The sequence below is a fragment of the Aureococcus anophagefferens genome (assembly GCF_000186865.1).
Source record: "Aureococcus anophagefferens unplaced genomic scaffold AURANscaffold_51, whole genome shotgun sequence".
In the NCBI taxonomy this organism is placed as follows: Eukaryota; class Pelagophyceae; order Pelagomonadales; family Pelagomonadaceae; genus Aureococcus; species Aureococcus anophagefferens.
Genome location: NW_008705604.1, coordinates 33175 through 48529, shown reverse-complemented (window position 1 = coordinate 48529; position 15355 = coordinate 33175). Strand labels below are relative to the sequence as shown.

The following is a 15355-nucleotide window of genomic DNA, read 5'->3' as shown; positions in this document are numbered from 1 at the left end:
GTGCTGCTGGCCGACCTAGATTCATTCCCTGTCACTGCAGGAGGATATCGTAAAAAATGCTGGATCGCATTCTCGCGGTGCCCTGATGAGACGGCAGGGATGTTTGATGTGGATGCGGGCCTAGGCGAACCAAAGTAAGACCCAAATCATGCAGCCGTTCGCTGATCTACTGGCCGCATAATACAGGACTGTGGTCGGGGCATGCCAGAGCTTTTGTCGCTGGGAGATCCATTGCGCCAACGCGAAGTGCGAGTATTACCCGGCGATCTGCGTGTTAGAACTAAAGGCTAATGCAAATCAAGGCCCGTGCGCTGAGTCCCTACGGTCCACGATCGCATAATGTCAGGCCATATCGCATGAACCTGCGATGAGATAGTTGCGGTATTTTCACTCTTTAAGAATAGACTACCCACGGAAAGTTTGAAGGTGAATCGACTGTGCGAATTTGGCTGAAGGAATAAGGCCTCCCGCTGGTCAATGGAAAGCGAAACGAGGACGTAGGCTCTGGCCCAGGCGTCAGTTTCAAGGGGTCGCTACTGCAGGTTTCGCGCAGAATTATACGATCGGGTTTGAATGGCGCAGAAATAGAAGCAAATATGGAGACGACCTCATCGTCAGACTCCTCGGCCATCAAATCGTTTTTACTCTTCAGCCATGAGTCTCTCGTGTATATAATATAGGGAAATTACTATGTTGGAACCAATAAGGGTGTATATATACTATGATGGAAACAAGTATGGTATGAAATGGAACCAATCGCTAATCATGAATATGCTGAAGTCTAAGTTCATGACATGGTACGGTTCCATCGCTCTCTCGATATTGGTTCCATCATACATATTAACTCATATTGTTTGCATCATACATATGAGGATATTGATTCCATCATGCATATCCGAGCGTATTGGTTCCATCTCGCTTTATTCAATATTAAGTATTGGTTCCATCATACATATTCGACAATGTTGTTTCCATAAATGTATTGGTTCCATCATACATATCCGCGGGTATTGGTTCCATCTTGCTTTCTGGACATTGGTTCCATCTTGCTTATAGGCATATTGGTTCCAAGTTCCAGCATGCGTATGGAGATATTGGTTCCATCATGCATATCCGCGGGTATTGGTTCCAGCATGCCATTCCGGATAATATATTAGGTATTGGTTCCATCTTGCTCATAGGCATATTGGTTCCAGCATGCGTATGGAGATATTGATTTGGGGTATCTCTCTCTAGAGACCAAATCAATATCTCTCTCTAGAGAGACTTCTACTCTCATCTTCAGTGAGCTGCATCTTGGTGTTGTAGTGCACTTTACCCCACTGCGCTCCTACTGCGTATCCTGCTAGTTCCCCTTCCCTTCCTTAATTCATTCTAATCCAGTTTCAAGTCCTATAGACAGCGAACTGAAGGAGTGACTGCCAAGCAGGGACGGGAGAGTATAGCGCTCTTCTGTGACTGTGGTGTCTGTCACGGTCTGGTTAGCGCCACAGCGACGTGCCAGATAGCACCAGGCTCAGCGAGGTTTACATTAGACTGCCCTTAGCGTGTTCTCTTTTCCTTCCTTTCCTTCCTTTCCGAGTCCCTCTTAGCAAGAAGCCGGTGAGCGACTTCGACAGAGCTATGTTGCGGGTTGTGCGGTCTATGGGCAGGCTGATGTGGGCGAAGCCCGTGTTGAAGGCACACCCAGCTCCTACCAACTATATCATTCTATATCTTGTATCATTCCTTATAATTTACATGTGAATGGCTTTTCTTCGCATACTTGAAACTCGCTATAGTTCCCGACGCGGGATGAAAAAGTGATAATTGTCGCCACTGCGTTGGATGGTACAATGGTATTGGCTTCGGCAAACTCAGTCTCATTACCCTCGGGATTCCGCAAGATTTTGCATGTGGAATGGGATGCGCAAGCTGGGGCTTTTAAGGGCCTGCCGAAGGAGTGGGCAGCAGCTCTGCCTAAGGGCGTGAGTTTATTTCAAAGCTGGGCTCGCCCACCGTTATCATAGGTGTCGAAGGACGAGCAGAATCACGAGTCAACCAAGAATTTGGCGCGACATTTGAGGCCAACAACTCCATCGCCGCGCCCCACGGCGACAAGAATTCTTTGGTCCGGAGGTATTATAATGATTGGCCTATTTTTGTGTTCCTAGGTCAGTCCTGACATCATTTATGACTTCCTCGCGGCTAGCATGTACTCACAAAGGTCCGGCAATCATCGGCGTTCCTTTCAACGTCGTGCATGATGTTCACGTGCGCCCTGATTCATCCACTGCGACGGGGTTTGTTGGGCTGCCAACCACGTGGGATAGGGCACTGCAATTGTCAGGGATTTCACGAGATGATGTCAAGGCTAACCCGCAGGCTGTTCTCGATGCACTGCAACTGACCATGGAAGGACCGCCCCAGAGACCACCGCCATTGCCATCCCGCAATACAGTCAACTTTAAGCTACTTCGTGCTTTTGAATTCAATAATACTATTTCAGATCCACGCACATGCTTCCGGGATTTCGTGCAGCTGGGTCAAGGTGCTTCCGGTGTCGTTTACTCGGCTGTGGATACAAGGCAAGGACCTAATAAGGGTCGCAAGGTGGCGCTAAAATACTGTGACCTAAAGGAACTTGAAGAGCTCAAAAGAGAAATTGCAATGCAGTTTTTATCAGGTCACCCAAATGTAGTCAGTCTCTTAGAGGCTTTCCTTACAAATACTCACGTTGTCATTGCACTCGAGCTGATGACAGGAGGTATGCTTACGAGTCTTTGCGAACGAGACATCCGCATTTGCGAGGAATCACACGTCAGCTATGTTCTGAAATGCGTGTTGCAAGCGCTTTCGTTCATCCATCGCCAGTATCGGGTGCACCGAGACATCAAGTCAGACAACATTCTCATTGATACTGATGGCCGTGTAAAACTTGCTGACTTTGGATTCGCCGCGTCTCTCACTCGCGAGGCAAGAAACCGGACTTCAGTCGTGGGGACCCCCTTTTGGATGGCACCCGAGCTTATTCAGTCCCAGTCTTACGATTGCAAGGTTGACATCTGGTCGCTTGCTATCACTGCCCTCGAGATGACTGATGGAGAGCCACCACTCATGCACGAGCCAGTGATGCGCGCCCTGTTCCTCATCACAGTGAATGAGCCACCCAAGTTGCACGACCCATCCGTGTGGTCAGAGACACTTGATCACTTTCTGAGGAAGATGCTTGTCAAACTTCCAAATGACCGGTCCTCCGCCGAGCAGCTTCTCATGCATCCCCTGATGAGTGATGTTGCTACCCAGGAAGATTTTGCCAAGCTTGCTTGGAGACAGCGTCATATTTATGTACCGCCGCGGGTCATTCTATGGTGAATAGGTAAAAAGTAGAGTATCGTGATGAGTAAGTACCACCGCGTGATTTCCCCTTTGGTGGTCTTAAGCCCCACAGAGCAGACTCGGCAGGACACTTGGAGGCTGCCCTGCATGTGGAGGAGGCCCTCTAAGAATTATGGTTACGGTTCTCGGCATTCACTTTGAGATACAAGTTACCCAGGGCCATCAAAAAGGCGCCCCCAGGAGCATCGTCCTCCTACCCAGCCGGCCCTGTTATTTTCATGGGGGGGGGGGGCGGGGGCTAGATAAGGATAGTCCCGGGCTGTGTGGAGCCCTCAGGCTGCGCGAGTCGAGTGGCTGAGCCAAGGACTGAACTCAGCCTCTTGAGGATATGAACCTGCAAGGATAGAAAGAAAGGGGAAATAAGGACAGTAGGGCAGATACAGGAGAATCTTCCTCCTGAGCTCCCCCTATTTGCCAAGCTACTATAGATTTTCCCATCTATACCCATTGTCGAGAAAGAATTCCGCCGGCGGGCTGCTTCAGCAACGCCGGCCAGATAGGAGCATAAGAAGCGAGTATCGATTGGGCTGCAATAATAAATAGCAGCTCATTCTCTCTCTCTCTCTCCTTTGGGCGCTACTTTCCTGGCTAATCGAAGATTACCTGTACCGATAACTCGTACGAGATGTATCTTTTGTCTCTCCTCTGTATCCTGAATATGTGCAGGCGGTATAGCCGACAGCACATAGTGCAGGCGGTATAGCCGCCAGCACATATCACCACCACATATCACCTGCACATAATGTCCTCCTTGGCTCAATGACATCATGAACCGTTTCCCGCCAGGCGTAGCTCATTTTTTGAATCGCGCCGTCATTCACAGATTACTAAGAAGAATCAGGTTGCAAGAAAAAATCGAGCGTGACACTCTGAGCGCATTGTTACTCTTCATCTTGATCGTTCGTTCTCGAGCAAAGCGACACAGAATACATTTACTCCTGGTCGAAATACAACAATCGAACCTATGGCAGTGTGTGCACGCATCCCTTATCGAAGCGCGAGAGGATCCATTATTGGCGCGTATTGCGTGCAGGCTAGTTTGCGAAGTATGTGCTCTAGACGACCTGCTGCCAGGAAGTGATCTCGTCCTCAGGGTGGAGATAATGTCTGCGCTCACTGAGATTATTTGCGAAAGTTGTGAAGTACGCCAGGCAGCTTGTGAAGCTCTAATCGCAATTACACCGCCTCTGAATGCCGCCGGAAGAAGAAAAATACATACCCACCAGGTTCATAAACTGATGAGACTAATGACTCTAGAGTTAGAAACTTCTTCCCGCGCTTATCCTGAAGCAACCATCGGACTGCTCAGCCTACTTCGCTGGAAGTTATTTCCGCGCAAAGCATGCGGCGTTAACATATATCTGTGCATACAGCCATTGCTAACGGGAGCTTATCTAGGACAGGTAGTCGGGCTAAGAATCATTTACGACAATCTCGAAACAAAACTGCTCAGCATGGTCACAGCTATGCATTTCCCTTGCAGAACAGGACCTGGCCCTCTTTCCCAGCGTAGCATCTGCGAAGGCACGTGCACGATCTCCGCATCGCTGTCATGGCTGCTTGTGCACGCAAGTCCAGACATCTCTAGGATTGCATCTAAGATTTTAAGATTGCTGCCTGATTATGAGAAAGAGGCGGTTTCTGTCCTCGCTCGAGGAGGTTGTGCTCCAATCCTCTGGTTAGCTGAAAATCATGAGTGTAAGACCGTGAGGTCAACTATGTTTCATACCACTCGAAAAATTTCAGATTGTATCAAGCATCACCTTTTGAGTCTACCGCCAGCCTCGCGTAGTCCGCAGCTCTCCGTGGCAATAAACGGTGCATTTGGGGTTTTGAAAATCATCACGTGCCCCCCCCCCCCACCCACCTGCCCACCCCCTACCGCGCACATTGCAAGCCTGGGAAAGTTATCGGCTAATTTTTTACAATCTGCAGGCATCGCATTGGTCGCAAACAAATCTAGATGTTGCGATGCTTCTTTTTGCGATGGAGTCAAGTAATTCGAACAGGTCGCCCTTGAAGTTGCTATGCGGACCATGGTGTGATGTGACCATGATTAGTTTGGCACTCACTTTGACCGTGACCCCTGCCGTCTTTGATGACAAAAAATTGATCACAAGCTCAACAAAAGTTCATCTGACGAACGAATCTGTCATGCTTGTTCGGTCGAGCCGTGGCGATGTCAAGATGCAGGCGCCTCATCTTAGCACGTTGTGTGAAATGAGCACGATATTTGCATCACGATTGGACCTTGTTCGAATTCTCCGCGGGGAGCTACCCGTCCTGCGCGGCCATTACACAACGTGGGATCACTTTTTGGCTCACGTGAGCATGCGTCGGATTGAACGGGCGCTGGATGGAAAAATCTTAACCACCAAAATGTTCATCAAATAAAAATCCAAGCCGCGTCGTGTACTTCACATGTACCTTGCGTGGTAATGCGCTCGCCCTATGTATAGGAGTGTCCCGACTGTCGATATGTTTGCCATGTCATGCTGTTATCGATTTCGGCTGGCCGCACGTGCATATTTCTTTTTCCTTATGAACGATGCGCGGTGCGATGCTGCTGCTATCGTGAGGATCATCCTAGCAGCACTCAAATATGGTGAAGCACAGCTCGCAGTAATGTAGAGCGTCGAAGCTTTTTCTTCAGCTGGTTTTTCTAAACACGGTCCGTTCCCCTCAGGCAACAGCGCTTCGACATCTTGCGCTTTCTAGGAGCAAGACCCCCTGCCAGAGAGTACTTGATGCATGCTTCGCTACATTCTTGTATGTCTGGTTAGGTGATGCCCGAGGCTCAAGTAGCACGAGCACGCTGGGTATAGGGGCAACGACTAGCCAAAAGCGACTAGGCCCAGCATAGCATAGCCAGCACAGGGCACTGTTAGCACGGCCGGGCATATTTTCGAACTAATCCTTATCGTGGCCCAGTGCTGCTCCTCGCCTGGCAGTCCTTCAGCTGCACCGTCGTGCAGTCCGGACTCCTCGGGGCCGCGCTGCCACCTGCGCGAGTCGCCGCGGATCTCGCGTCGAAGCGATGCGACTCGGCGCAGCTGAGCGTTGCGCGTGCATGGCCTCGAAGGAGGCGCTCTCCGTGACGCCCTCGCGGCGTGACGCCCTCGATTCGGCCTTCGATTTCGGCGCGTAGTAGTGGGGAGCGGCCCCGGAGGCACCTCTAGAGTGCCACGGTACGCGCTTTACCGGCGACTGCGGGGGCACAAGTAGGGGCTCGACGAGGCACACGCGTTGGTCGCCCGTGGTGGCATTCTTTTCAAACGTTTGGCGCCCACGATCCGAGGTAGTACTCGTGCGACCACGCAGGTGTGATGGGACCGTCGGCGTTGGCGTTTTCGGCGTGGATCAAGCAGGTGTTCGAAATCATGTGGATGAAGTCGCGCTGCTCCACGAAGTAGGTCGATTCGAGCCGCTGTGAGCGCCCTCCGAGTCACCGGGCGCCGCGTCTGGTCGATAGACTTGGTTCGAAACACGCCCGTCGCAGGCGTCCTAGCCTCTCGCCAACGAATTGGCGCCTCTCGCGCTTTTCGTCTCCGACCAGCAGTCCATCGGCGTGCGCCGGTCCTCGAACAGCAGGATGGCTCGGAATCGCCGCCCGCGCAATAGAGATGAGCTCCGAACGCTCGAGTCGCACGCGCGCAGCCGTCCGACGACGAAGTACGGCTGCGACGTCGCAGCGCGTGCCGTAGAGATGCTCTGGTGCGTCCTCACGCGAGCGCGCGACGGTGTTTCCGGTCGGAATCGATGCGCCAGAAGTAACGCGTGGACATGGCACGCAAGCCATTGGAAGGTAGGCAGCGCGCAATCAGCTCCTCACGCCGCTCTCCGAGGAGCCGGAATTGAGGTCGGGGCCGGGGTTAGGGACGGCCCTTCCGCTGGCTTCAGCGATGGAATTGTCTTTGTACGGCATGCATGCGCAGGACGGACTCAGATGTGAAAATGTGGGTGATTTTGAGCGATATCGCCAGTGACCCCTCGGTGTCTGAGCACACTCTTTTTCGTTCCATAATTGATTTTCGTAGATATTGTGCGCGACGGCTACGACGGCTTCGAAAGAAACTGGGCTTGTCTAAAGCTAAAGGGAGGAATTCACTGAGTGAAGAACTTCTCCCTACTGCAGAGCACGTGATCATACCATTTATGCTGGCTGAGCGAGCTTGGGCACGTGCAATGGAGCTTAAAGGCAATCCACTTGAAGGCGCGTATAAAAATTCGCGGACTGGTGTAGGTCACCGGCGTTCACGCCAGTGGCTGACCAAGGCGGCATCATACGGTACCGTAACGCGGGCCCTCTGCACCAACTTGGGTGACAAAACGCTTGTGCAAGAGTGTGCTGCGTACACGTGCTGGCTCGAGGGCTTGGACTTAGAAATGAAGGGCGAGTATGGGCGCGCGGCGGTAGCACTCGAACGTTCGTGCGTGGTTTACAAATGCCTTGCAGAACGGGCGAAGCCTGGATTAGAACACGATGCTTTTCGGCAGCGCGCAATCAATTGTCAGATGGGAATACAGCGATGCGCCTTTGCAGGTGATGGTGGTTGTTCAATACGTACTGACCATCATCACCATTTGGCAGTTTCGACAATCAATAATGAGACTGGGGAGTCGACTGCGGCGATACTGAACTGGTGTGGCCAGTCTTTGAGAGTGACTGAGAAAGTCCAGCAGCGACTTCTGACATGTGGGATGGAACAGCAGCCAGATGCAAAGGGTGTAATCAGAACATCATCGGGCGGGGAAACTGGTCTATGCTATGAAATATCTGGTGCACCGGCTAACACAGGTGTTGCGCTAAATGAAACACAATACGCCCGGAAGCTACAGCAGCTTGAGGATTTGTCTCGCTCCCTATGCGATGTAGAATTGGTTTCTCCGGCCGTCCCCAAAGGCGATCGGATTGTAGAAAACAACAAGCCGCTCGAGCTTATGACGGCGCGCATCTCCTACGAAAAGCTAGACCTTCTTTATCAACGCTGTGACTCTGCCGTCGCAGATCGCGCCTCAGCCTGGCGCAGAAACGCACTTGAGGCTGCGGAATCACTTGTACTTGGTGGAATTTCTGATTCCAAGTTAGCACGCATGCCCGATGATGTGCTCTATCTTTATGAAAACTTGATTCAAGTAACGACAGGTATGTCCTCCCTTGCAGGGGTTCGGGATGGCCATGATGAAGTATTAGCTGAGGTACTTGACGCCCGTGCTGCTGCACTCCGAGCGTACAAGTGTCATTACCTTGCCGAGACGTTCAGTGTACGCGCAAGTTTGGCGCCGAATGCATTCGCACTGTTTCACCACGCGTCTCATCTCGCAGATTGCGCACTCTTGGAAGCTGAAGCTTGCGAGGTGCCACAAATGGGCCAAGAGATGGCGCATCTCAGCGATGCATCCCGTGCATCCACATCTCGCCTAAAGGCTGCTCGTGTCATGAAATCCAATCACAATGGTGACTGTCAAATCCGCGGTGGGTCATTCTCAACAACCTCCACTTTGCTTGGCCATCTTGAGATACACCCTGGGTATGATGACGTTAAGTCATCATTAGCCACTATCATGGTTAGACCCAGGGCCGTCCTTTGCAAGCCACTCCTGTTCAACATTGCCCATAACAAACTAAATCTTCCATCTTTCCAGCTAAGGGCAAGTAAAATATCAAGCCAGGGCCTCTTCGGCTGGTTTCGCCGATAGATAAAGTGATTCAGGAATTTGGTAATATTATATAACAATTTCTTGGACCACCACCCTAGACTGACACGCGTCCCCTTCAAACCAAGCCGAGGTGACTTTCTTCAATTGACACAGCTTGAAACCACAGGATAATGTTTACCTTTGCCAGCCTTTGACAAAGCAGGTTGTCCTTTGATGCTGGAGCTTTAGCGAGCCTCAGTTTGGTTTCATCCATGTCCCAGCACGCCCCAGCACGCTGCCCTTTGACCCCCCTTACGCCAGCGCCCTACGTCGGCCCTACCGGCGCTGGCGGGCCGAAATTTATCCCCCCCAGACTGCTTATTTCCATGACCTCCTTCCCCCCCCTGGGCCCAGGGCGCAGGCCCAGGGCTTATACGCCGGGCTAATAGCCCGGTCCCCTTATAGACCCAGTGGGGGCGCCCGGGGGCGCCAGCCAGATCGGCTCTCAAATGAGCAGCTGGGGGGCTCGCCGGCGAGACCGCAGCTCGACCTGTGCTTCGCCGGCGCCGACTCAGGCTCGCCGGCGGAGGTGTAAAGGGAACTAGCCAGGCTAGTCCTTAAGAACTAGGTACTTTAGTAAGTTAGGATAGTCTACTAACCCCATAACGTCGCTGTGACGGTCAGTCAACTATCCAGCAGGTGCACTGTCCGGCGACTGTGCAACCTCGCTGAGCCTGGTGCTCCGAGTCTCTGGCACGTCGCCGCTGTGACGCTACGCTAACTGTGGCGGGATTTCCGCCTTAAATATCTACCTTTAGCTTAGCTTGAAGCAGTGCATTTCTCCGCCCTATTTATCTCACTGCATCTTTGGTTAGTCGATACGCGTCGCCGTATCTTCCGCTTTTTCTTATCTCACATCTAGCGAAGGCCGCCCTGGCGTTACTAGTAATGGCCACCGAACTGCCACCCCTCTTAGGGCCAAGTAAGAAGCTTCACCGCCAGCCTAGTCTATGGCGCTCTCCTAGAGAGGGCTCGCTGTGTTTTAGTGGGCTGCCTCGCTGGGCCCGAGCACCGTAACTTTGAATCGGGCCAAATCCCCTCCCTGCTATGCGGCCGGCCTACGATACTTGACGAGCTCGAAATGCGGTGCTGTCCCACGCGACCGACTTGACAAAAAGCCGCATGTTTGGTTATGGATATCGGGCTGTCCAAAGCTATCATAGAAGAGTGCGAATGTCACCTGCAGTTGCTCCTAAAAGAGATCCACATTCAAGACACAGCACGCACATTCTCAGGATGCTCTCCTGAGCCCACCACTGCCCTGTGAAAGGCATCATCGATGGTCTTCAGATCGATCAGGGCGAGAGAGCCGATCGTAATAAGTGGAACGAAAAACTTTCCACCTCCATTACGCGTCATATCTTTCACATTATGAAAGGAGAGCTCCTCCGGTGTCCAATCTTCTGGGAACTTGGGTAGAATATAGAGGCGCAAGGGACAGTCACGAGGGCCGCCATCGAGGGCCGCATCAAGAAGCACGACCTGTACAGGCACGAGGTCTTGAAATAGGTTTGGCTGGGACACTGATGACAGCCGGCCGGCGTTCATCTTTGCGTGTCGCCTGAAAGAGGTCCCCGCGACGTATCTTCAACAAAACGATAGCACTGTTACAAAGATGCTTTGCATCTTCCAACTCGTGCTGCGCGGTCAATTTTGTAGAGAGCCTGGTGCCATCGAGCGCTCGGGTACGAACATGCTTCTTCGGTAGAATTGCTCGGAGCAAATTGTCTTCATCAGCCTCTTGCCACCAGCTGGCGGCGCGAACACGGAGGATATTCGTGGTTGATGCTTGAAGCGCCGCGAATCCACGACCGGCTTGAAGATACGCATCGATGAACGCATCCTCAAGGACGCTAATGACGATGGCGGGATCCTTCTCAAGGACAAGTCGGGGAGGTGTAGAGGAACGTTGCATGTCCAAATTGACGAGTTTCTCATAAGCAACTCGTGTTGAAACAAAACGAGTCGCTGCAACTGAAGCTCCTCGCAGTGGGAGATGGTCTTGGTAGCCAAGGAGGGAACCCAGGTCATTTACACATAGATTGCGGTCTCCGATGTGTGACGGGCGCCTGCCAAGTGCACGTTCCCTGTATTGCGCATCACTGTTCCCGAAGTCACGAACCTTGACATCGAGCATAAGTGGTGCTTCGAGGCCAGCTGCTGCTGCTACAAGATTGAAAGCAATGTCCTCGCAATTCTTGAGCTGATCGACATAGAACCAAATGCGTGGGTCTAGGAGACATGCATAGACAAATAGGAGCCACGCAGGTGCAAACAAAAACTTAGTCAATGCCTGTGCGGGAGAAGAAACTTTGGGGAAACAAGAATAGTCTAGCGCACCATCGAGTAGCGTCGAAAGCCACGCTGAGGAAATGTGGCATCATGTTCAAAGTAGCCATTCAAATATGGCAGTAAACGGTCTGTATCCTTTGATTCGGTGATATGATGTGCACGAACAAATGGAGAAATCAGCCGCTTTGGGTTCTGATTCGCAACCTCAAAGGCGAAAGCAAGATCATCGAGCGAAATAATAATGTCATCGTCACATATGAGAACATGCCTTGTTGTGACCTCAAAAGCGGGAAAACGATTATTAAGCGAATCGTTCGCTTGCCACAGTGTTGTCACAAGAACCGTGTGATTGTATTCCGCACGCGACTTTAACACACGTCTCGGGGAAGGGGATTTGGGTGGTGGCGTGGCCGGGTCATGCCATACGACGACAATGCGACCCACATAGGAGGAGTTCGCATAGTGTGCACACAGCGTCTCGATTGGGATCCGCTTACCACGGAACGTCGAGAGTACTACAGTAAAGGTCGCTGAATATTGCTCAAAATGATGTGCCTGGAAATGGGGCGCGAGCACCTCGCACACTGGGCTTCGACAACTGCGCGGATCACTTGTGTTGTGACACATGTTAATGCCACAGAGGCGTGTCGAGTTCGTCTGGTGCATTTGAGCAGGTCTATCTGCCATGTGGCCGGCACAGCCAAGCTGCTTAGCTGCCTCATCAGCCAACCGCCACCAACGAAGGAAAAGTTGGGGCTCATAGAATCGTTCCCACGACTCGAAGGCCCCCAACCCCTCCGAAGAACCACGGCTTAATCTCGCCCGAGAAGTGTGCGACGGCAACTCCCTCGGCGTTTGGGAACCGTCGTTTCCCATAAAGGGAGTTCGCAACCCACATCGCATAATTATACTTTGCATCCAAAGGCTGCCAAGGTAGCGAGGTATCGAGACTGTCGCTGCCACTTTCGAAGAAGGCATCGTGTGGATGCTCCTCAAAGTATGAGTTCAAGAAGCCCTGATCCCCTTCATTATAACTGAAGGTCGCGCCTGCTGCTGCGACAAGTCGTGCATGAGTGCCTGCGTCTGGTGCGATGACAAGAAGTCCGGTGTTAAAAATCCGTGGGTAAATATCCGCAACAGCTGCCAGCCGCTGTGCCTCTGAGAAGATGTCATCCAGAGGTTCCATAACCAGCATATCACTGTCGAGAAGTATCACTCGCTCAAACGACACAAGCGACCAAGCATGCAGCTTCGTGTAACGACAAGACCGCTTCAATCCACGGTGCATCTCCGCTTGATGCACTTTGAATGGATAGGGAACCTCGGGCACTCGTACTGGCGTTACGCTCAATGCCATTCTAGCCAGTGCAGCTTCAGCCCTCAAAGAAACCGCTGGTGCAAGCATGGGTACTACACTTGCAGAAGTGCCCGTCCGTAGCAGCGACATGATCAGCACCGCTGCTGACAATACAGATGCATCGTCACAAACTAGCGTTGCAAATGCCCGAGATCTACCAACTGCTGAAGATGCCCCAAGTCCCCGATAGGACTCATTGAGCAATATTGTGTCGAAGGACATGTAATCTGGGTGATTGGTTGGCACTAGTGGCATGCGAGTCCACCTAGTCTTAGCCGGACATTGCAAGACACCAGTTAAGTAATGATAAGGGTGCTAGGGAAATTACTATGTTGGAACCAATAAGGGTGTATATATAGTATGATGGAAACAGGCAGGTTCCCTGACATGTATCCACTCCTCCCTCTAAAGAGAAGATTTTTCTGGGTGCGCTCCAGGCGCACAATAATAGCGAGGATGCCAGCGACAGCCGATAGCTCGTACTCGTGTACGAGATATATCTTCTGTCTCTCTCCTCTGTATCCTGAACATCCTGGCTGACATAATCACCTGCGCTGATTATGCCTTTGTTGATCACAGAGCTCTTAAGCGAATCTGTTCAAACAGAAGTTGATGCGCGTGAGCTGCTGCCGTCCAAAACAGCCAGAAGCGACGATATCAAGGGATTTGGAAGGAGCGGCGCCGGATTTGGACGGCCTTTGCCCCGAAGCGTGCATTTGCCGTTCATTATTGATGCTGTGCTACGAGAGGCACCATTTGTTACGGGAAAACGTATGCAAACGTGGCGCTCAATCATACAGTCACAAGACTTTCAGAATCTGTGAGTGCCCGGATCACCAAGCGCGTTTACTTACTTGTTTAGGTCTGTTGACAGTTTCTGGTGGTTCCATGCAAACGTTATTGAGCCTCGCGACCGCGGTGTAGACATCGGAGAGTCCACTGACATTGACGAGCAGCTGCACGGCAGAAACTTCACGGAAGAGGACGCTCTGTTCAGCAACATGGCCTTCTCTTATGTCTAGTCCTGTGTTTTGCTATTCAATGCGCTCATTGGAATGTCGTATCATGCAGGTTCACATCTTTCGAAAAGTACAAACACAGCACAAGGACTCGGTGATCAATAAGTTCTATGAGGTGATGGCATACACAATCCTTCTAATTCTGGGGGCTGCTTATCCACGCCGCCGAGACCACTTCTTGGAAGACCAAGCATTGAAGCGGCACCTCGTGGATCTTTGTGCAGAGTGGACCATGGGAATTCAGCCGCGTGGGCTGGATGGAACCCATTGGATCATCAAGGGCGACTCTCACAATGATCGGAAGCACGGAGTTTTGCCCAAGACGAAACAAATACCCAAGTCTGGATTCAGTGAATCAAAAAGTGATCATTGTGGCTGACCATTCCATTCAGGTCTGCATTAGGAAATGAGTCAGATGTAACTGCCCGCTCAACCGCAGCTCACACCTCTGAGGTATATATAATCCGAAGGGTAAAAATGGTCACAATTTGGACCCCATAGCATCGGAATGCTTTGAGAGGTGTAGAACCTCGAGTGCGTGCATCATACTCGCTTCTGCATAGTCCATTCTTTTGCCGGTTCTTGAGTGAGAATGCAATCGAGTCCAGGGCACTGCAGTTCCGTCTAGGCCTCACCATGGAGGCTTCTCGGGTTACTCCTTTCCTGAATAATCATGTTCCTGAGGATGAGTTCAACGCTTCGCCTGCAAGGAATCATTCTCTGAAGTTGTCACACGTAGGCGATCGATCCTTCATCGAAAGATTAAGCGCGCAATTCGCTCGGCATCCAAGCCAATGCCAGTCGACTACTTGCTTTCCAATTCGAGTGTGCTCAGACGTAGTGCGATGGATCAGTATTCTAAGCAGAAACAAGATGCCACCAAAGCCATCGCATTTTTCAATCGTGAAAGGTATGCTAGTACTAGAACTACGACGATGAATGATCCAGATAGACACAGGCGAAAAATAACCGCCCAAATAGAAGTCGAGCAACGTTCAGTCCTTGGCTCTGAGAATCTGCGGGAATATGCCACCAAGCTTGCTAAGGGCTACTCCCAGGCTCATGAATGATTTGTAGTCTCGTCCACAGGCTGCAAAAAAATGGTAAGTACTGGGGGCCAATCAGTCTTCCTGGCTCAATCGAGGTAGCTGAATTTCGCAATAATCGCCGGTGTCTCGGCATCGTATGTAGCCGCGATTCATTCCACTGCGCAGCTCGCGAGCATCCCAGCAAGTAAGACCACGCCCGTCCCTTTTTGGAAGAGGCAGGGGTGCCGGCCGTGCACGTGAAGTTAGCAAACTCAGAAACTCTCCGAACGGGATGGGCGGGGGGGGGCGGGGGAGTTTGACTACCTATCAAGCTTGGTGCCTCCAGGCACCCGCCTGCTCGCTCGGCGATTCGCTGCGGTTCAAGCATGATTTGGACGGGCTTTCGATTAGGGAATTGCCACCAGTAAAGGCGCCAGGTGTGGTAAAACTTTTACCAAAAGCGCCGAACAAAAGATGATGATAAAGCGGCGAATATCGCCCTTAGAACGCGAGTGTGATTAAGCACAATCAAAGTGCGCTTGGCGATAAGCCAGCTACCTACTCCCCCGGGCATTAACGTA

General features: G+C 51.6%; 4 protein-coding genes across 4 annotated transcripts; 3 read left to right on the top strand and 1 right to left on the bottom strand.

Moving 5' to 3' along the window:
* Nucleotides 1-2478: 2478 nt before the first annotated feature.
* Nucleotides 2479-3267, top strand: AURANDRAFT_1350 (hypothetical protein; the record flags this gene model as incomplete). The annotated part of the gene is made up of 1 exon (XM_009043311.1): nucleotides 2479-3267. A coding segment is annotated over one exon (789 nt), but the record flags the coding sequence as incomplete, so codon positions are not given.
* Nucleotides 3268-6970: 3703 nt separating this feature from the next.
* Nucleotides 6971-9007, top strand: AURANDRAFT_67772 (hypothetical protein; the record flags this gene model as incomplete). Its single annotated transcript, XM_009043345.1, has 5 exons — nucleotides 6971-7092; nucleotides 7314-7615; nucleotides 7922-8104; nucleotides 8177-8854; nucleotides 8958-9007. The coding sequence occupies 5 exons, from the start codon at nucleotides 6971-6973 to the stop codon at nucleotides 9005-9007; spliced, it is 1335 nt and encodes a 444-aa protein (XP_009041593.1).
* A 3357-nt stretch (nucleotides 9008-12364) lies between these two features.
* Nucleotides 12365-12874, bottom strand: AURANDRAFT_14575 (hypothetical protein; the record flags this gene model as incomplete). Its single annotated transcript, XM_009043314.1, has 1 exon — nucleotides 12365-12874. A coding segment is annotated over one exon (510 nt), but the record flags the coding sequence as incomplete, so codon positions are not given.
* A 413-nt stretch (nucleotides 12875-13287) lies between these two features.
* On the top strand, nucleotides 13288-15252 carry AURANDRAFT_67770 (hypothetical protein; the record flags this gene model as incomplete). The annotated part of the gene is made up of 9 exons (XM_009043346.1): nucleotides 13288-13547; nucleotides 13590-13743; nucleotides 13799-14085; nucleotides 14139-14199; nucleotides 14248-14474; nucleotides 14582-14656; nucleotides 14836-14916; nucleotides 14961-15036; nucleotides 15121-15252. 9 exons carry the CDS (start codon nucleotides 13288-13290, stop codon nucleotides 15250-15252), a joined length of 1353 nt encoding a protein of 450 aa, XP_009041594.1.
* Nucleotides 15253-15355: the final 103 nt, after the last annotated feature.